This window comes from Ranitomeya imitator, chromosome 2 (assembly GCF_032444005.1).
Source record: "Ranitomeya imitator isolate aRanImi1 chromosome 2, aRanImi1.pri, whole genome shotgun sequence".
Taxonomy (NCBI): Eukaryota; Metazoa; Chordata; class Amphibia; order Anura; family Dendrobatidae; genus Ranitomeya; species Ranitomeya imitator.
In genome coordinates, this window is record NC_091283.1 from 496,977,729 (window position 1) to 497,000,708 (window position 22,980).

The window sequence follows — 22,980 nt, forward strand, 5'->3', positions numbered from 1 at the left end:
AGGGATCCTAACCATAACCCTACCCCTAACCCTACCCCTAACCCTAATCCCTTTAGGGTTAGGGTTAGGGGTAGGGTTAGGGGTAGGGTTAGGATCCCTTAGGGTTAGAGGTAGGGTTAGGGGTAGGGTTAGGGTTAGGATCCCTTAGGGTTAGGGTTAGGGGTAGGGTTAGGGGTAAGGTTAGGGTTAGGATCCCTTAGGGTTAGAGGTAGGGTTAGGGGTAGGGTTAGGGGTAGGGTTAGGATCCCTTAGGGTTAGGGTTAGGGGTAGGGTTAGGGGTAGGGTTAGGGTTAGGATCCCTTAGGGTTAGGGTTAGGGGTAGGGTTATGGGTAGGGTTAGGATCCCTTAGGGTTAGAGGTAGGGTTAGGGGTAGGGTTAGGGGTAGGGTTAGGGTTAGGATCCCTTAGGGTTAGGGGTAGGGTTAGGGGTAGGGTTAGGGTTAGGATCCCTTAGGGTTAGAGGTAGGGTTAGGGGTAGGGTTAGGGTTAGGATCCCTTAGGGTTAGAGGTAGGGTTAGGGGTAGGGTTAGGGTTAGGATCCCTTAGGGTTAGGGGTAGGGTTAGGGGTAGGGTTAGGGTTAGGAACCCTTAGGGTTAGAGTTAGGGTTAGGGTTAGGGGTAGGGTTAGGATCCCTTAGGGTTAGGGTTAGCGGTAGGGTTAGGGTTAGGATCCCTTTAGGGTTAGGGTTATGATCCCTACCCCTAACCCTACCCCTAACCCTAACCCTAACTATTTCTGTTTATAGTGGGTTTTTTACTTTATTTTGATGATTGGCAGCTGTCACACATTTCTCAGCATGCGTTTAAAAAACGCAAACGCATGAAAAAACGCATGTAAACACGTCAAAACGCCGCGTTTTTTTCACCACATGCAAAAACGCATGCGTAAAAAAAACGCAACGTTTGCACGCGTTTACATGCGTTTTTTCACCATGCGTTTTTTTGCGTTTTTTACCGCAAAAACGCACCAAAAAAAACGCAAATGTGAAACCAGCCTAAATTACATGACATAACGGAATGGTGTGGCCCTTTTAAGAGGTCAAAGATAATCATCTTGTAGATTGTGAGCCTTCGCGGGCAGGGTCCTCTCTCCTCCTGTACCAGTTATGACTTGTATTGTTTAAGATTATTGTACTTGTTTTTATTATGTATACCCCTCCTTACATGTAAAGCGCCATGGAATAAATGGCGCTATAACAATAAATAATAATAATAATAATGATAGTGGTCACCAGGAGTGGCCACCTTAGACAGTGGAAGTGAAAAGGATTAGAGTGCCATGTCAAGTGCATGAACCCGAGGCAATTATGGTATTACTCACTCAGTGGGACAGTTGGAGGAACAGCATAATATAAGCGCTGGACAGTGCCATTGCAAGATAATTGCAGGGAAACAGTGCCAAATGTGTAGCACATCCCTCCTAGAGGGGAATAATGCTAAGATTTTTTTTTCATTTCCACAGCACTTTACAATTAAAAGGGGACATGTACAAATAAGATAAGACATTACAGTGTAACACATAGTTGAACACATGGCAAGAGGATTGAGGACCCTGCATGCAAGCTTACAATCTAAGGAAATAAGAGGGACACAAATGGTAAAAACAAAATGCTTATCATGTATGATCCAGTCATCTATATAATAAATAGGGGTATTCAAATAGCGTTGCATGAACCGATCACCAACCAGCATCTATAAACGTTCAGATAAAAACTGCTAATAAGTGTGTCAAAGAAAAAACAAAGAATAGTTACACTAGTGAAGTGAGGTGATAGGCCAGTCTAAAGAAATGTCTTTTTAGGGCACACTTAAAATTGTGGATACTGGGAATTAACTGAAGTAGTTAATTCCAGAAATTTGGTGCAGCTCAAGAGAAGACCTGGAGATGGGAGTGGGAGTTTCATATTCTAGAGGATGTTAGTCTTACGTCATGAGTGAAATGGAAAGGATGGTAGGGTATAGACAGAGATAATAAAGGAGATGTAGGGTGATGCATAACTGTGGCGAGCTTTATGGATAAGAGCGATACGTTTAGAGTGTAGACATCAGTGTAGCAGTTGGACAGAAATATGATCATGGTTGCTGTTTTCAACATAGATTGGAGAATGCAATGGATGAAGATCTATCTAGTAGTAGGCCCTGTAGCAATTCTAGCTGGAATTACCAAAAACAGTAGACCTGAAAGAGTGCAGGGGGTGTGGTGTCGAGCTGAAGGGATCAGGAGCAGGGATGAGCGGACTCATGGAAGTTCGGGTTCTAGTTCAAGACCAAACTCTATAAATATACTGTGTATCTTCACTTCCTGGAGAAGCCAGTGTTTTAAGCATAGTCTAGTGGCCTAGTGGACAGCAGATCTGTCGACTTTTGTGGTTGTCAATATTACCTATAACAGCACATGAAACATATGGGATGTAATTAAAAGGTGGTCTCCAGTTGAGATGCTTCTCTGTGATCCAGACTGGAGAGATTCTTTCATATACTTGCTCACCAATGCATCATATAATTGTCCATTCATTTAAATTGTCACCATGTTTTACTACAATTCCCTTATATTTGCCACTGTATCAGAAATGTATGGTTAGATATGGTCTCTCCTTGGTGATAACTGATCGCCGCACGGTCTTCTATTTTACATGCCTATCCAATGAATATATAATTTATGCAACTTTGCCTATCGTGTTTATGAATGATGAAAGAGCTACATATTATTTAGCATTATAATATGAAATTGTCATAAATGTCATTACACATTTGAAATGAAATAGGTATTTTAGCAATGTTTACCTCTCCATTAAGGAAGCAGTATAATAAAGCCACAATGAAACCCTGTGGAGGAAAAAAATAATAACGTTAGTAATATGAAAATATGAAAATAAAATAGATACATGTCCATCAAGTTCAACCTTTCTCCAACCTACGTGCTCTACAACTCAAATGTAGTCAAAATTGCTTAAAAGGATTATAAAAATTTAGTTCTTCACCTTACAAAAGCAGTCAGAAAATTTCAAATGATCAGTGCATATATACCCTGCCACTGTCATTAATTATAGTTTTATATTTATTAATAAAAACCTCAAACATAATGATATGTAAATATGTTTGGGATCAATTATGTACACAAAAAGCATTCTCAATCATACTAGTAAAAAGCTAATAACCAAAAAAAAAAACCTTCTTTAAATTTACTACATGTACATGCCTTTCATGTGGGCCAGGCCAGGAGTTTTCAAGACAACCTGATCTGTGATTATGAAGAGGTGAGTAGAAACCTGGACAAAGAGGTATCTGTGTATATGGGGGTCGGTCGATTCATCAAAGTTTTTATGTCAGAAAACTGGCATAAAAGCTGTGAAATGTCAGGTTTTTTTGTGCAATTGGAGGTTGCGTAAAACTTGTGCAAATGTTGGCATTTTTATCCCAGAAATGCTACTCCAGCTCCTTACAAATGTAGAATTTGTGGCGCGGTGCACCGAGGCACATGCCACAGAAGAGGCGTGCTGAATTCATGACATGGTGTGTGCATCTTAACGAATTCAGCGCCATGTACTCCAGAAAGAATGGAAATAGCGCTATGCCAGTCTTGATGGATCTGACCCATAATATTCTAAGGGATGTAACAAATTCAAATAAGCAATTTTGGGCTGCACTAACAAAATGCATGGTCTCTATTCAAATGATCAGCACGGGGTGCTTAGAGTTAGACTATCACTGAACAGATATTGATGTAATATTATAATTTCCTTGTCTATGATTTAACGTAACAAGAAAAAACTGTAACAACTCCTAAATTAACTACACCATTCATTGCAAGTAAATATTCATCCACATCTTCCTTTATCATAATTTAGTGACAAGTGAAAGAAAAATCTAGCAAAATCTTTCAAATCTTTAAAACATTCTCAATATTTCCAAATCATGGTGAATACCAAATCATTTTGAACATATACGCTCTGAACAAGGGCATACATAACTCTAAACACCTTTGATTGGACCTATTGTCTTTGTTATTGAATGGTGAGAACCTCTGTAGCACTACCCACCCCAGAGAAACTACATTATAAATGAAGGTTCAGGAAATGAACCCAGGGTCATTAAAAGGCGTGATGGACAAAAAAAAAGTGGACATCAGATGGATGGAAGCCGCCAAGTTTTCGTAAACTATAAATATAGTTTTATTATCAATACTATATGAAATATTATCAATACTATATGAAATGATGTCATTGGTGGGGTGGTGGTGTATTTGAACAGAGCTGTATTGGAATTATTTTATAAATGGTGGTCAAATGACAAATTGATATGCAAAATTGATTGCACTAGCATGTATAAACTATAGAATTTCTTTACATTGTATCAATTACATTATACTACCATAAGTTGGTTTGTACTTTTTGGGGGTATACCTGTTTTTACATGATTATACATTTTTAAATGATTTCTAAATAAAACTTGAATTTCATCATAGATCTCTTCTTTGTCTGTGACATTTTTTTGTTATTGACTAACAAAATTTCATATCTTATGCTATGCATAATCTTTGGAAATTATAGAAAACTTCTCACAATTACAGTATCATAGTCCCTCACACTTGTACTAGTTCCCTGGGTGTCTCTGTGGTGGCACTCCTCTTCACACTCAGGCCTTAATTTACAGTCTTCTCTGATGTGGGCACTTTTCTCCCCTTTTTGGGTGGCTAATCCTTGCCTATTTGGTGAATACACTTTTCGCAGTCAAGAATAAACCTCAATGCTCCCCTCTGAAGTAATAATCCTCACTCTCTTCTAATGACTCTCATGCAGGTGAGCTGGCCTTCATCTTGGACAAACTGCACCAACTGATAGTAAGACTGGGGCTTCTTATCTTCTTACTCTATGGCCATTAGTAAGCCCTAGGGCTCTACCCCTTAACAGCGACTACTACTCACCCCCACTTGCTAGCTAGTTATGGCACAGACTCTTTTCACTGTGCTGAACTTCTTTTTTTCTCTTCTGTTGTGTAATCTGCATGTGTCTAGAAATTTTAAGGTACCCTATAGCAGAAAGCAACTTACAAAATATAGCTTTTAATGAGTATCCAAGATATTCTCCTGTCTACATAAACACATATATATGTAGCACTACAATTTTACCTGGACACTAACCATTTTTTAACCTGTTCTATACTCATTTGTTAAAATAGAAAATAATCATGTCAGTCAATCATACTGAAAGAAAAGGACCTTGACCTTTGTGGTGGGGGCGACCATTTCCTCCACACCCTAATCCGCTTACCCGTACACTCATAAAAATATGGTCGAAAACATACAGCATCCTATCACCCCCCTCTTCACCATTGTTAACCCTCTCTGATATCATAACTCATACAATTGGAAACCGAGCTAAATGCTACCCAATAGATCAAATGATAGGTGAGGGAACACTTCTTACACTAACAGAATTGCATGAAAGGCCTGATCTGACAAGCCTTAATTTTCTGCAGTACTCAACACTTAAAGAAACACTGAAAAAAATGCAATATTTTTCGGATACTACACGCAAGCCTACCTCGTTTGAAACACTGTGTGCTAAGTCGTCCAGACCCACTAAAATACTCTCCATAATCTATCAAACACTTATACTTGACGAGCTAAATCTCAAGAGAGCATATATTTTAGGATGGGAAAAAGATTTAGGATGCACCTTCACGCAGGCGCAAGTAACGCACATTTATAAATATTCACATGGCCCTACAAGTTGCGTTAAAACCCAGGAAAATTCTTATAAGATAGTTTCTAGATGGTATATCTCACAAACGCAACTTCGGGCCTGGAGATTGAGTTCACACGACAACTGCTGGAGATGCGAATCAGGAGAGGGCGGATACCTTCACCTTTGGTGGTCCTGTCCGGAGATTCGTGGTTTCTGGACAATGATAGAACAATTGATAAGAGACGAGACTGGGAAGAAGATACAATTGTCCCCAGAAATAGCGCTCTTAAATTTCCCTGTGTGACCTAGATACACATGGCTCACCATACTAGCTCAAAACATATTAGCTGCAGCCAAGTTGTTAATCCCTACATTCTGGAAAACCATGAACGTTCCGACATACCAACAAATGCTGAAGAAAATAGACCAATTATACCACATGGCTGAACTGGTAGCCTTGGTTAACCATTCTCAACCTAAATTTGAGGGAATCTGGCTCCCTTGGGTCACATTCAGATCGTCCACCAAGCTGGCAGCAGTTGAAGACTGATCGAACCAAATAACAGGGCCTACGATGCACCCCCCCCCTCCTCTACCCTAAACTCTCAACCCTTTCTACCCTCTCTTTCTCCCCTCTATCTCTTAATCTTCTTTGCTACTATATTAGACTTTAAGGAATTTTTATATTCTACACAATTATTGATGGAGACCTTGACTCTGGTTCTACTATCATTCTCAAATGAGCTGATTACTCTGTAAAAAGGAGCTCCATCTCCATCGTTTATTGTTAAAAAAGTTAAATTACTTACTTATTATTTGTTATTACAAATGTTTTCTTTTTTCTGTCTATTTGGAATACCTTTCAATAAAAAGAACATTGAAAAGAAAGAAAAGGAACAGTCCCACCCTAAAACTGTCACAGGCATATGAGATGTTTCCAAGAAAAGGAAAAAAATCGAGTTTCTTAGATGAAAAAACATGTACTTTATTTCCAAAAGTTTAAAAACATTGTTGCAAGCAATCCATGGTGATCTAATAGCTAGGTGTTTCAAACACAGAGATGTGTTCTATTTCAAAGCTGCTTGTAATAAAGAGGCATGCTATACATCTGCTGCATATAGAGTGATGGATTCTCCAATATCATTATCCTTTAGGAGAATAGGCCAATATTTTTGTAAACTTGCTCTTACCTCTGAGGCCCCATTGTTAAAGGTGGTAATTAGGGTTGAGCGAAACGGGTCGAAAATTTTCAAAAGTCGCCGACTTTTGGCAAGGTCGGGTTTCATGAAACCCGACCCGACCCCTGTGTGGGGTCGGCCATGAAGTCGGCGATCTTTTGAATCTAGAATCGGAATTCCAATACCGATTCCCGATATGTTTATATCGGGAATTGGTATTGGAATTCAGATTTAAGTGTAAAATAAAGAATTAAAATAAAAAATATGGCAATACTTACCCTCTGACGCGCCCTGGTACTAACCGGGAACCTTCTTTCCTTAGAATCAGCCTTCCAGGACCTTGCGGTGACGTCGCGGTGACGTCGCGGCTTGTGATTGGCCGCGCGGTCGCCCATGTGACCGCTCGCGCGACCAATCACAAGCCGCGACGTCACCGAAGGTCCTGGAAGGGCTGATTCTTAGGGAGGAAGGCTGCCGGAAAGAAGCAGGGCGCGTCCGAGGGTGAGTATATACCTAATAGGAATATACTCACCCTCGGACGCGTCCCCTGCTTCTTTCCGGCTGCCTTCCTTCCTAAGAATCAGCCCTTCCAGGACCTTCGGTGACGTCGCGGTGACGTCGCGGCCTGTGATTGGTCGCGCGAGCTATCACATGGGCGGCCGCGCGGCCAATCACAAGCCGCGACGTCACCGCGACGTCACCGCAAGGTCCTGGAAGGCTGATTCTAAGTAAGGAAGGTTCCCGGTTAGTACCAGGGCGCATCAGAGGGTAAGTATTGCGATATTTTTTATTTTAATTCTTTATTTTACACTAAAATATGGATCGCAGGGCCTGAAGGAGAGTTTCCGCTCCTTCAGACCCTGGGAACCATGGAAACCCAATGCACTGCATTGGGTTTCAGGTTTCGGCCGACCCCGACCCCGACTTTTTTATAGGATCGGCCGATTTCACTCGACCCGACTTTTGAAAAAGTCGGGTTTCGTGAAACCCGACCCGATCCTATAAAAGTAAAGGTCGCTCAACCCTAGTGGTAATTAAACAGTTTCTAATTTTTCCCTGGGTTTACGGGGATTGGAGTAAGTAATTGGGTTCCCTCTCTTGTCATATCTTCTTCAAATACCTTTTTAGAATTTTAATGGGATATCCTCTCTCTAGGAAACTAACCCTCAGGTGCCCTACATATTGTTTAAAGGAATCATATCATGAACAGTTTCTCCAAATTGTATAATACTGGCCCTTGGTGTTGCCCTTTTTAAGGGAGACTGGATAGCTACTTTTCAATCTTAATAGCCAATTATATACTGTTAGTTTTCTATACGTCTGAGTGATCAATTTTCCCTCTGGTTCATTTTGAATTGGGATATCATGAAAAGGTAATTTTTCTTTAAAAAATGAAATACAGACCTAAGCCATTGATGTTCAGTTCTGCCACAAATTTAGCAAATTCACAAGTATCACTTTTCCAAACCACAAAAATGTTGACTATATAGCGTGAACATAGCATGACCTTTTCTACACCGATAATAGGTACATCTCGAAAAACTAGTTTTTCCCCCACCAGCCCAGGAGCAGAATTTATATAAAATTTAGCCCAGTGGCTCCTCATTGCTGTACCAATTGTGCGTGTCCAGAAATTTTAACCGAAAAGTCACAAGGATTAAACCCTTGTGTTTACCAGTGGCATCCCAGAATTTTACACCACTACCCCATGAAAATATACAGTTAAAGATAACCTGTTGATCCATTCACACTTCCCAAAGCATGAGCAGCATCAATCAGCATGGCTGTAAGATTTCAGTAAGTATATCTTTCTCTGAAACATACGTGGGGACAATAGGAAGAGACGAGACTAGTCTAGAACTGCCACAACCGTATTATCAAATTATCCAAACATCGATCCAGGTGATTAACAGATCTCTCCCTTTGGACATACAAAAGTGAGACCTATCAATCAACTAGAGAGTAAAGAGGTGAGGGGAAAACCCCACACTGGCAGCATTGGACAAGTCTTGTCTCTCTCTATGGTCCCCGTTCAGATCTTTAACCCCTTCACCCCCCGAGCTTTTCTCGTTTTGCGTTTTCGTTTTTCACTCCCCTCCTTCCCAGAGCCAAAACTTCAATATGGCAATGTGAGGGCTCACTCATTTTTTGCTGGTCGAGTTGTACTTTTGAACGACACCATTGGTTTCACCATGTCGTGTACTAGAAAACAGGAAAAAAAAATCCAAATGCGGTGAAATTGCAAAAAAGTGCACTCCCACACTAGTTTTTTGGGGGGCTTTTTCAGTAGGTTCACTAAATGCTATAACTGACCTGCCATTATGATTCCCCAGGTTATTATGAGTTCATAGACACCAAACATGTCTAGGTTCTTTTGTATCTATTTCGTGAAAAAAAATTCCAAACTTTGCTAAAGAACAAATTGAGCAATTTTCCAATACCGGTAGCGTCTCCATTTTTCGTGATCTCGGATTAGGTGAGGGCTTATTTTTTGCGCACTGAGCTGATTTTAATGATACCATTTTGGTGCAGATATGATCTTTTGATCGCCCGTTATTGCATTTTAATGCAATGTTGAGGCCACCAAAAAAAACTTTTGGCGTTTTGACTTTTCTCGCTATGCCGTTTAACGATCAGGTTAATCCTTTTGTTATTGATAGATCAGGAGATTCTGAACACGGCAATACCAAATATGTGTATGCTTGATTTTATTTTTATTATTTTGAATGAGGCAAAAGGGGGGTGATTTGAACTTTTATACTTTTTTTTATTTTTTTATATTTTTACACACATTTTTTTTTACTTTTGCCATGCTTCAATAGTCTCCATAGGAGACTACAATCTGGCATAACTCGATCGGCTCTGCTACATAGAGGCAATGGTCAGATTGCCTTTATGTAGTAGAATTGCTGAGTTGCCATGCCACTGGGTGGCGCTCATAGCAATCCGGCACTGACAACCATAGAAGTCTCAAGGAGACATACATACCTTTTCTATATAATGATTCATTAGACATAAAAGGTATGTATTGTGACCTTTGTACAAAGACATAGAAAAATAGCACTGGTTAGTTAAATGGGGTTATCTGAGATTTTTTTTTACAAAGTGATTAAGAACTAACAGGCAGGTAGATGCTAATGGTCTGCCTGTTGTGCCCAGCTCCGATCACTGCCAGCATAAAACAGTCACAGACCGCTCCTGCCGGACACTCAGAAGCCTCCTCTGACATCACATCAGCAGAGAACCGACTTCTTTTCTGCTCTGCTCTGTTGACAGGGCATCTTTGACGACATCATGCTGATTGAAAGCTGGATCCTCACTGCCTAACTGCAGGAAGCCGTCTGTCAATCAGGACGACTCCATCAATTGTGCTGAGTCAACAAAGCAGCCCGGGAGAAGAAGAGCTCCTCTGTTGATATAGAGCAGCTGAATCACTGGCAGGAGTGGTCTATGAATGCTCTGAGCCTGAGCCGGGTGCAACAGGCAGGTGGTTAGCAAATACCTGCCTGTTGAGGTACCGTTACACTAAGCGACTTACCAACTATCACGACCAGCGATACGACCTGGCCGTGATCATTGATAAGTCGTTGTGTGGTCGCTGGGGAGCTGTCACACAGACAGCTCTCTCCAGCGACCAACGATCAGGGGAACGACTTCGACATCGTTGAAACTGTCTTCAACAATGCCGAAGTCCCCCTGCAGCACCCGGGTAACCAGGGTAAACATCGGGTTACTAAGTGCAGGGCCGCGCTTAGTAACCCGATATTTAGCCTGGTTACCATTGTAAAAGTTAAAAAAAAACACTACATACTCACATTCTGATGTCTGTCACGTCCCCCACCGTCAGCTTCCCTGCACTTTCTGTGTCAGCGCCGGCAGTAACAGCGGTGACGTCACCGCTGTGCTCTGCTTTACGGCCGGCACTGACAGTCAGTGCAGGGAAGCTGATGGCGGGGGACGTGACAGGCATCAGAATGTAAGTATGTAGTGTTTTTTTTTTAACTTTTACAATGGTAACCAGGGTAAATATCGGGTTACTAAGCGCGGCCCTGCACTTAGTAACCCGATATTTACCCTGGTTACAAGTGAACATATCGCTGGATCGGCGTCACACACGCCGATCCAGCGATGACAGTGGGTGATCAGCGACCAAAAAAAGGTCCTGATCATTCCCCAACGACCAACGACCTCCCAGCAGGGGCCTGATCGTTGGTCGCTGTCACACATAACGAGATCGTTAGCGGGATCGTTGCTACGTCACAAAAAGCATGACATTGCAATGATATCGTTAATGATATCGTTATGTGTGAAGGTACCTTTAGTTTTTGGATACATAGTAAAAAAAAATCCTGGATGACATCTTTAAGGCCGTGTTCACATGTTGCGGTTTTTACCACAGATCCGCTGCGTTTTTGACGCATCCATCCATCTATATATCCATAGATATATCCATAGATAAATCTATATATCTATACATGGATATCTATGGATATATGAATAGATATATCTATAGATATAACTATGGATATATCAATCTATAGATATATTTATAGATAGATAGTTATATCTATAGATACATAGATATATCTATCCATATATCTATCTGGCTACTTTCACACATCAGGTTTTTGCCGTCAGGCAGAATCCGGCGAGTTTTGAAAAAAACGGTTCTGTGTTTTTTTCCGCCGAATCCGTTTTTTCTCATAGAGTTGTATTAGCGCCGGATTGCGCCTGATGGCCACACGTTTCATCCGTTTTTTGCCGGATCCATCAGAAAAGCTGTTTCCAGCGGACAGAGAAAACGTACAGATGAACAGTTTTTCTGTCCGGCGAAAAAACGCACAATGACGGATCCGGCGAAAAACGTATGAAACAGATGTGAAATGATGAATCTGGCATCCGAATCCGGTTTTTTAATGTATTTTTCCATTGAAATCATGCACATTTTCCATTCTATCTCTCTCAAAAAAACGGATCAGTTGCATCAGTTTTTAACTATTTGCAACGGATCCGTTTTTTCAAAAATTCGCTAGATCCTGCCTGATGGATCAATGTAGATAGATATATGGATAGTTAGGCTACTTTCACACATCAGTTTGTTTCCGTCAGACAGGATTGGGCAAATTTTTGAAAAAACAGATCCGTTGAAAATAGTGAAAAATATTTTTTGATTTTTTTTTTAGACAGAGAGCGAGAGAGAGAATGGAAAATGTGCATGATTTCAATGGAAAAAATGCATAAAAAACCGGATTCGGATGCCGGATTCATCATTTCACATCTCAGTTTCACACGTTTTTCGCAGAATCCGTCGCTGTGCGTTTTTTCGCAGGACAGAAAAAAACGTACCTCTGTACATTTTTTCCTTCTGCCGGAAACAGTTTTTTTTTACAGATCCGGCAAAAAACAGATGAAACGTGTGGCCGTCAGGCGCAATCCGGCACTAATACAACTCTATGAGAAAAAAAAGGGATCCGGCGAAAAAGTTTTTTCAAAACTCGACAGATTATGCCTGACGGCAAAAACCTAATGTGTGAAAGTAGCCTAACTATTAGTGTTGAGCGATACCGTCCGATACTTGAAAGTATCGGTATCGGATAGTATCGGCCGATACCCGAAAAATATCGGATATCGCCGATACCGATATCCGATACCAATACAAGTCAATGGGACATCAAGTATCGGAATGTATCCTCATGGATCCCAGGGTCTGAAGGAGAGGAAACTCTCCTTCAGGCCCTGGGATCCATATTAAAGTGTAAAATAAAGAATTAAAATAAAAAATATTGTTATATTCACCTCTCCGGCGGCCCCTGGACATCAGCGGGAGGATCCGGCGTCCGGCACGGCTTCTTTCTTCAAAATGCGCGCCTTCAGGACCTGTGGAATGACGTCCCGGCTTCTGATTGGTCGCGTGCCGCCCATGTGACCGCCACGCGACCAATCAGAAGCCGCGACGTCATTCCTCAGGTCCTAGAAGGCGCTCATTCTAGGACTTTAGCTGAGGAATGACGTCGCGGCTTCTGATTGGTCGCGTGGCGGTCACATGGGCGGCACGCGACCAATCAGAAGCCGGGACGTCATTCCACAGGTCCTGAAGGCGCGCATTTTGAAGAAAGAAGCCGTGCCGGACGCCGGATCCTCCCGCTGATGTCCAGGGGCCGCCGGAGAGGTGAATATAACAATATTTTTTATTTTAATTCTTTATTTTACACTTCCGATACCGATACCCGATATCACAAAAATATCGGATCTCGGTATCGGAATTCCGATACCGCAAGTATCGGCCGATACCCGATACTTGCGGTATCGGAATGCTCAACACTACTAACTATCCATATATCTATCTACATCTATCTATCTATCTATCTATCTATCTATCTATCTATCTATCTATCTATCTATCTATCTCATTCTATCTATCTATCTATCTATCTATCTATCTGTCTGTCTGTCTGTCTATCTATGTGTGTAATGGAGTGTGGGTTGGACAAATGTAAAAGAGGAAGTTGGACAAGACATGACACCACAAATCTTTATTTGTTTTGTTTAATAATACATCTTTATTTAACTTTCATAAACGCATAAAAAAAACATCAAAACCGCACAAAAAATGCATCAAAACCGCATCAAAAACGCACCTGTGTTTTCTGCCAAGAGCTGCGGATTTAGTGCAGAAAAATCCACGGGCAAATCTGCAACGTGTGCACATACCCTTAGGCTATGTGCACACGATGCGGATTTGCTGCGGATCCGCACTGTGATTTACAGTACAATGTAAATCAATTTGTAAAAAAAAAAAGTTGCGCAGATGGTGCGAAAAAATCAGTGTAATTGCTGCGGATTTAAAAGAAGTGCATGTCACTTCTTTTGTGCGGATCTGCAGCGTTTCTGCACCCCTCCATGATAGAAATTCGCAGTGGCAAAAACTGCATAAAATCCGCACAAAATCCGCATAAAAACCGCGGCAAATCCGCAGCTGCCGATTCTGCCAGGAGATGCGGATTTTGTGCAGAAAATTCTGCACCACATTTCCAACGTGTGCAAATAGCCTAAAGGTTGCATCCTGCTGACAGGTTGCTAAAAAAAGGAAAAAGAAATGCTATTAGAATTAGCATTTCTAGCGTGAAGTTCAAGTATTATTACCTATCAAAAATAATCCATGAAAGGACTTTGATGCTTGTGGGGAGGGAAAGCTATGCCATCTGGTCAAATCCCAGAATAAGGCTGCCGTCACACTAGCAGTATTTGGTCAGTATTTTACATCAGTATGTTTCAGCCAAAACCAGGAGGGGAACAATTAGAGGAAAAGTATAGTAGAAACATATGCACCACTTCTGTATTTATCATCCACTCCTGGTTTTGGCTTACAAATACCGATGTAAAACACTGACCAAATACTGCTAGTGTGACGGCAGCCTAAAGCTAATTTAGCATAAAATGCAAAAAAAAAAGGTAATGGTGGTTGTTATAGAAAAGTGTCAGAACACACAGAGAATAACAGCTTGGTTTACATGGGCTGTATATTTGATGATCCGTCAGAGGGCCTATACTGGCCCATGAAACAATGAAGCTTTCTTCCTTTGATGAGTCATGTTTTCTTTACCATCCTGAGGTCGGTCAGATGCATGTACGTCATTTACCTGGGAAAGAGACGTAACCAGGATGCCCAATGAGAAGGAGACAAGCCAGCAGTAGTGTAAAGCTTTGGGCAAAACTCTTCTGGGAAACTTTGGGATCTGACTCTAATTTGGAATGTTGCATTGACATCTAGCTCAAAATTTCATCTTTCTAAAGAAAAAATTGTCGTCCTTTAAATTGTTCCGAAGACATTCTATTTAAAGACAATTGAACTGATTATGAGAATAATCTTTTAACTATAATAAGTTTCTAAAACAGTTTAGCATAAATGTCATGATTGCATTTTAAGTTTTTTTATATATAAAAAAACTTCATGACGAATATGAAAAATGTTATGGTATGAAAAATACCTCAATGATTATTAATAGTGATGAGCGAATATAGTCGTTACTCGAGATTTCCCGAGCACGCTCGGGGGTCCTCCGAGTATTTTTTTAGTGCTCGGAGTTTTAGTTTTTCTTGCTGCAGCTGAATGACTTACATCTGTTAGCCAGCATAAGTACATGTGGAGATTCCCTAGCAACCGGCAACCCCCACATGTACTTATGCTGGCTAACAGATGTAAATCATTCAGCTGCAGCAAGAAAAACTAAATCTCCGAGCACTAAAAAAATACTCGGAGGACCCCCGAGCGTGCTCTGGAAATCTCGAGTAACGACTATATTCGCTCATCACTAATTATTATGAATACTCCAAATGCTAAGACATATTTAGTAAACATAAAGCAATAAGTCATTGAATATAGACCATTGTCACCATGCTATATTGTATTACAATGATCACAAAAATAATAGTAAAAAATCAATCACCTGATTTGATCCAAGAACAAGTTCAAAATATAATCTTGCCCAGACTCCAATGTGCTCAGGAAACAAGGCAAAAACGACGTAATGAATACCAAACAAAGGGATCAGCAGAAGAGTAGATTTAGCCAGTCTCCTATGAAAGAGAAAAGCCAAAATAAAAAATTTGATTTATCATCATCATTTTGAAAATAGGAACTGACACAAAGAAAAAAAAAACAATCATAAGGGCTATTATACCTACAAAACATCCCTCTGACCCTTGTAGTTCGCAGAGCTTCTCTTAATGCTTTGAGGGGTCACTTTTCATTACAGCATTTCTAAAGGTGTCTTCAGATGATCCCTCTTTGTGCTGCAAATTTATTGAGATTGATCATGAAGACCCTTTCATACTCGGTCTTGACCCCCATCTCTTGAGTTTGTCCCAAGAAATCTTTACTAATTTAAATGACTACCATTGAGATTATGTCAATACATCTTTTCTTTTAATTTTTAAATATAAATGTACCGTAATGATGAACAATACGAATAATGAAATTATTTCACCATTGCCCAAGAATAAGTTTCTTCATTCACACGGGCAAAAGTGTGTAGTTAACCATGTTCACACCTTACGGATCTTTCCTAGTGTAATCTTATGTCAAGTATAAATTACTTAGAAAATGGGCAACTTCTTTAAGACTTGTAAACTGGACAACCTCTTAACCCTGAGGCTGGTTCCATATGCTTAGATTGCTTATATAGATAAATGACTCTTGTCTAATATAGAAGCATGTTTTTGGAATATAACATCACAAGGATACAATACCAATCTACTTTTCAAAAGGCTCATGTGACCCTGTCTTTTTGATTTTGATGGGTGTCTAACAATTTTTGCCTACTTATCCAGGAGAGCATTAGAGTGGTCAAACATTCATGGTGGATGAGAGGGTCTGGCTAGCAAACTTTGTTCTTGTTTCATATTTTTAGGATTAAAAGAAGGCACAAGTTAATAAAGATCAACCTGTAACCTAATATGCTGCTGATCCAGAGGATGGAAGAAAAACATGACACAAATGTTAATTAGTATTACCCCTATTAGGAGGAACATGTATTCTTGACTCTAAATATGGGAATCAGAATAGATCCTCGGATCCACATCTCATCCCCAAAATCTAGTACCTATAACATATAATATTATACTTTTCAAGAAAGTCATCCAGACCATCCTTGATCATTTTTATTGAATCGACCATCACATTTTGAGAGAGTTCTATATTCTCACTGATCGTACACTAAAGAACTGCTATCTGTAATGTTGATTAAACCTTCTTATCTTCTTGCTCTAGACATAGAGGATGCCACATTTGTCACTATTGCAAGGCTTGCTGTCAAAAGAGCATTACAAATATCTCTGTACTTTACATTCATATATCTCTGTACATTGTAGTAAGATCATCTTTAAGCCTTCTTTTTTCCAAACTGGACAATCTCAAGTTTGGTAACCTATCTTTGGTACTGTAGTCCTCTCATTTCTTCGACCCATCATCCCATGGCTTTGGCAAAACATGCTGGAAGGCATGTGGAACAGTAAGAACCTGGACAATAGGCTATGCTAGACTGCAGATAAACAAGAAAGGCAGAATACACCAGAAGCCACAGAGCCAGGAGGGCAGATGAAGAGGAAAATGGCAGCTCTGTATCAGCACTCAAATGTAGGCAACAGGTTGCAAAGCAGCGAATGTGGACAGGCTTTAATAACAATTTATAATGCATACAGCAAATTATGGATTCACCAGTCCAGAAGCTTTTGTGGAAAAGTAGATGCCAGTTCCATTAAATGGAAGAGATTTTCAGGAACCTTCTTACAGTGTAGAATTTGCTTAAGCTCATACTCTGATCAATAGCAAAAGCAGGAACTGTCTTCTGTCATTATTGTAGAAGAGAATTTGTCAAGAAGGAGAGAATGTTGTAGTGAGACATGAAAGGCATTAGGAATTTTCAACATATGAGGCAGTTTAAAAAAAAACATGACGAGATAACTTTGCTGAATAATTTAGAATGGACCGCCGATTAACTTAAAAGGCAATTATTTGCTTTTTGCAATGAGTCTTCAAATAGATGTTTTTGGTGGAAAGCCAAACCTTACCTTGGAAGATATGTTGAGAACAGATTGTCCGTGTATATAAGCATTCTTCTTTGCTTTAGCTGCACCTGCTGCCACATTGGATTGCACCTCAGTCCAGATATTATGTATGTTTTGAGAGACAACTTTCACAGTAGGAAGTAGACTTTCCTCATGCAACTAGCAGAGAAAGGTGAGGTTCTCAACCATACACTGTAACAAATGGAGATTTTCCAGAAGACTTTCCAACTGAATTGTTGTGGGTGAATTTGATCTGGCTACTTATCTCAATGGGATAGGAGAAAATCTGCTAGATATTGCTCCAAGGTCCGATTGATTCTATCAGTTTGATTCTGTCAGAAAGAGTCCAACATAAGACTTTCTGAAGGAGTGCCTTTGAGACCAAAGAACATCCTTGAGGTGGAAAATTGGAAGAAGAAGAAGACATTCAAGCAACAATATGTTCAGGTTTGATTTCATGTGAGGGTGAATCTTCAGAGGCAGCATGAGGATCAAAGTGTCATGATACCTCTGCTTAGTGTGTCTTGGACACAGTGACTGACAGCTCAGTCTTCCAATCTAGTGCAGGGGCTTGCTGGGCTCATGGTATTTTGAAAGAAAGCTCAGCCTTCCAAACTGAGACTAGGAGGTGCTAAGCTTCCTTCAGTTGTTCCCTGTTCTGAATGATTATCCAGATACTTATGTGGAGACAAAGTGGGGAATCAGTGGGTGTTCTACCCCCCACCATTGGTACCCCGCTTTAGGTGGGCACCCACAGAGAGGAGGTAACAACAAGATTAGGAAGCTCACAGTCCTTTGAGGCATTAAATGCTTTGTCATCACAACTTAGTTGAGCTGACAGCCCCACATCTTTTCCAGTCATAACATTTGTTTGGTGGTGCTTTGCCTTGCATTCCTGTGCTCACTTTGATGATCTATTGCTGCCTGACCTTGGACCTTGTTCTGACCATCTGCTTTCGTAGCCCCTTTGCTCTGATCCACTATCTTTACTGTTATTTTTACCTTGGACCGTTACCTGACTGCGTCTTTGTCTTTTCCCTTTTTTTTACTATGTGCTCTCTTAGTATGTGACCCTAGAACATTTGACTACCCAGCCTCACAGCTTGTCTGTGAGTAGTGACTAGCGTCACACAAAGGACTAGGATTGGGAATCAGCCCTGTGGTATTCCTTAGCAGGATGGTGATGAAGTCAATCCATGAAAAGAAGAGTATTATCAAGCTTGGTAGGGATTCACCCTGTGGGCTGACTGAATGCAAGATTTTTGTTGTCATCAGAAACACAGCTACTTCCCATAGATGTCACCATTTCTTAAGAGCTACTATTGTGGCTTAGCACGCATGGTCAGCAATTGAATAATTCCATTCTGATTGAAAAAATTATTGGCAAAGAAGAAGAATCAACAGTGGTTGTTTTTCGTTCCAAAGGAATTTTGTTAAAAAAAACACCTTTTACCTTTTGAGGTATGATGATCTGTTGATATTAGGATTATGTAAGGCAAAAACAGTGTGAAAAACAAAATTTAAGTTCTTGGAAAGCTTGCACTGCAGAATCCAAGCACTTCTGTGAATGAGCACCCTTCTGAGTTATGGCCGTAAGAGTAGCCACCATATGAGAGTAATTTGTAATGAACTGGCAGTAATAATTTGAAAAACCAAGTAAACTTTTGAAGGCTTTTAGAGAAATATGTTGTGGCCAATCAAAAATAGCAACATTTATTTCTGAATCCATTTTGAGACCTCCAAATGATATGATGTATGGTGACCTCCACTTTACCCACACTCCTCGTTCTGGCAGCAGACATGGCGAAGGAGGGGGTTTCCTTCTTTCTAAAAACTGTTCCTTCAATCCTGCTCTGCTGAGCTGAAGAAGTACTGAATCTACAAAAGCATGAAGGGAATGAGGGTATAGAATCAATCATAGGACAGTCCCGATACCATAATGGTGCAGCCCACATCAACAAATGTCTAGATAAATGCATGCTATTTTCGCCGGTCAAAAAAAATCTGTTGAAAAAGCTCAAAGGGTACAGTGTATTGGTTCACAGGCCTTAGGATTAAAAGTATGGAAGAGGTAGGTAAGTGTGTAGATGTTACCGAAGCAGAATGTTCTAGGTAACAAGACAATGTTAACAACAATATTAATCAATTAGCCCATATATCAAGTGTAGCATAAATCAAATAACCTACCATAGCAAAACAGCATGTAATATTTAAATAACCATAAAATGAATGAGTGATAAAAAAAAGAATGAAACAGTGGAGCAAAAATAAATATTAAAATATAATATCAAATCGTAATGGAAATCAAAGTATAAATATAAATGAAATTCATGAGATATGAATAGTTAAATATATTACCAAACAAATTGTGGCAGTGATATGTCAAATAAACATGCATGCAGGCAAAAAAATAAAGTGTAAGTGCAACAAAATAATACATAAATAGATATCATAAGAATAAATCATCCACCAGGCTGAGACAAAATATTCCTAAATGTCACAGGGGCCGGACCACTGTACTAATTGTCACGGAGATAAGGTACACGTGTTACCAGTGCCGTACTACTCACACTGGGCTCACAGCTCTACTTCTTTCTTTGTCAGCCCTGATATAGCACTTCAAACTCTGCTGCATATCCCTGCTGCCTCCATCTGGCTATAGGAAGGCATGAACAATTCTGCAGGAAGTTAACCCTGCTGTGTCCTGCAAGGTTTGTCTTTCCCTGCCTATCCCCTGGTATTGACTTGTTTGTGGATGTAATGAAATTAACTTTACGATATGTGGTTTATGTGGAGATAATAAACCAAATAGACTGATTTAAGTGAGAAAACTGCTCCTGTGTGCTTTAAGGTACCTTCACACTAAACGATATCGCTAGCGATCCGTGACGTTGCAGCGTCCTCGCTAGCGATATCGTTCAGTTTGACACGCAGCAGCGATCAGAATCCTGCTGTGATGTCGTTGGTCGGGGCTAGAGGGCCAGCACTTTCTTTGGTCGCTGGCTCTCCCGCAGACATCGCTGAATCGGCGTGTGTGACACCGATTCAGCGATGTCTTCGCTGGTAACCAGGGTAAACATCAGGTTACTAAGCGCAGGGCCGCGCTTAGTAACCCGATGTTTACCCTGGATACCATCCTAAAAGTAAAAAAAAACAAACACTACATACTTACCTTCCGCTGTCTGTCCTCCGGCGCTGTGTTTTCCTGCACTCACTGTGAGCACAGCGGCCGGAAAGCAGAGCGGTGACGTCACCGCTCTGCTTTCCGGCCGCTGTGCTCACAGCCAGTACAGAGAAGCACAGCGCCGGGGACAGACAGCTGAAGGTAAGTATGAAGTGTTTGTTTTTTTTTACTTTTAGGATGGTATCCAGGGTAAACATCAGGTTACTAAGCGCGGCCCTGCGCTTAGTAACCCGATGTTTACCCTGGTTACCGGCATCGTTGGTCGCTGGAGAGCGGTCGGTGTGACAGCTCTCCAGCGACCAAACAGCGACGCTGCAGCGATCCGGATCGTTGTCTGGATCGCTGCAGCGTCGTTTAGTGTGAAGGTACCTTTAATCCCATGCCAAGTGAGTTTCCCCAAAAGCACTCAGGTAGCACTATCTCACACTACCCATAGAAGGCACTTTCGTCAGGTTTTGCAACATCTATGTGAGAACATTTGTTCGCCAAGTTGTCTAAATGTGTCTTTTGAAATAAACTCTCCTTGCCTTTCTTCGGCGACAGAGTTTCCAACCATGGTGTCACGGGTTTAGAGATGGTTCAGAAGACCGCAGTATCTGATTTCACATACTCCTGCACTGATTAGAAGCACTTCCTCTTCATATTGCAAGTTTTTATTAGCATTGCAGGGGTCAAACTGTTCAGCTTAGAGTCTCTGAAGCGGTCCTGCTTGGTTGATCTCAGCTGTTCATTATTGGCCACTCCCCTCTTCTATATATACTTGCCCCTGGAAATCTGGATTGCCAGTGTTAGTCTTGTACTGCCTGGCATGTAGTGGAGTTGTTGGTTGTTGTTAGAGAAGTTTAAAGTGTTGATCTGCAAGTGTTGCTTGGTTTTTGTGCTGTGTGCGATTCCTCATCTTTTCCTATTTAGTTTACCCTCTTTTTCTCTCCGGTGTTTCTCTCTGTCATTTGCATATTTGTATGTTTGGTATTTTCATTTATCCCTGTATGTTCTTCCTTGTTAGTCTGGTTTGTGTATATACATACACTATTACTCACCATTTCCCTGGACAGGGGAGGGGGACAGATATAGGGCTGATTCAGGAGGACAGCAAGGTACGTGGCCTTGGCATCTTCACCATCAGAAGTAATCTGGGGAGCAGGGATAGCTAGCATTAAGGACCTGGAAGGAGCCCCTGGACCCACGTATTCTGACAACAGAGTTGTAACACAGGGTCTCAAAATGAATCCTGAAAAGGTTTCTGCTGTTCTCTCCTGGCCTTGTCCCCAAAGCTTGCAGGCCATCCAGTGGTTCATGGGTTTCACCAACTTTTGCAGACAAGTTATTCTGCACTTCTCATCCATCATTGCACCTATCTCCATCATAACTAAGAAGGGGGAATAATGCCAAAGTCTGGCTTGAGTCGACCAAATCGACCTTCCAGCATTTAAATAAGGCCTTTGCGAGAGCTCTGGTGCTGCACCACCCCAATCCCAACAAACAGTTTCTCTTGGGGTAGATGCCTCCTCTATCAGTGCTGGGGCAGTTCTCCTGCAAAGAACATCTTCAAGGAAGTTTCACTCTTGTGGTTTCTTCTTTAACCCCTTCATGACCCAGCCTATTTTGACCTTAATGACCTGGCCGTTTTTTGCAATTCTGACCAGTGTCCCTTTATGAGGTAATAACTCAGGAACGCTTCAACGGATCCTAGCGGTTCTGAGATTGTTTTTTCGTGACATATTGGGCTTCATGTTAGTGGTAAATTTAGGTCAATAAATTCTGCGTTTATTTGTGATAAAAACGGAAATTTGGCGAAAATTTTGAAAATTTCGCAATTTTCACATTTTGAATTTTTATTCTGTTAAACCAGAGAGTTATGTGACACAAAATAGTTAATAAATAACATTTCCCACATGTCTACTTTACACCAGCACAATTTTGGAAACAACATTTTTTTTTGCTAGGAAGTTATAAGAGTTAAAATTTGACCAGCGATTTCTCATTTTTACAACGAAATTTACAAAACCATTTTTTTTAGGGACCACCTCACATTTGAAGTCAGTTTGAGGGGTCTATATGGATGAAAATACCCAAAAGTGACACCATTCTAAAAAATGCACCCCTCAAGGTGCTCAAAACCACATTCAAGAAGTTTTTTAACCCTTCAGGTGCTTCACAGCAGCAGAAGCAACATGGAAGGAAAAAATGAACATTTAACTTTTTAGTCACAAAAATTATCTTTTAGCAACATTTTTTTTATTTTCCCAATGGTACAAGGAGAAACTGAACCACGAAAGTTGTTGTCCAATTTGTCCTGAGTACGCTGATACCTCATATGTGGGGGTAAACCACTGTTTGGGCGCACGGCAGGGCTTGGAAGGGA

At 40.8% G+C, this 22,980-nt stretch overlaps 1 protein-coding gene across 1 annotated transcript in view; it reads right to left on the reverse strand.

Annotated features, from left to right (window-relative positions):
* The window catches only part of LOC138664648 (vasoactive intestinal polypeptide receptor-like), a 339,770-nt gene that overhangs the window by 1,156 nt on the left and 315,634 nt on the right, over positions 1 to 22,980 (reverse strand). The window contains exons 11-12 of the mRNA XM_069751535.1: positions 15,313 to 15,442; positions 2,785 to 2,826 (exon numbers count right to left, since the gene is read on the reverse strand). Of these exons, the coding sequence (XP_069607636.1) occupies positions 2,785 to 2,826; positions 15,313 to 15,442 (172 nt within the window). The remainder of the gene's footprint in view (positions 1 to 2,784; positions 2,827 to 15,312; positions 15,443 to 22,980) is intronic.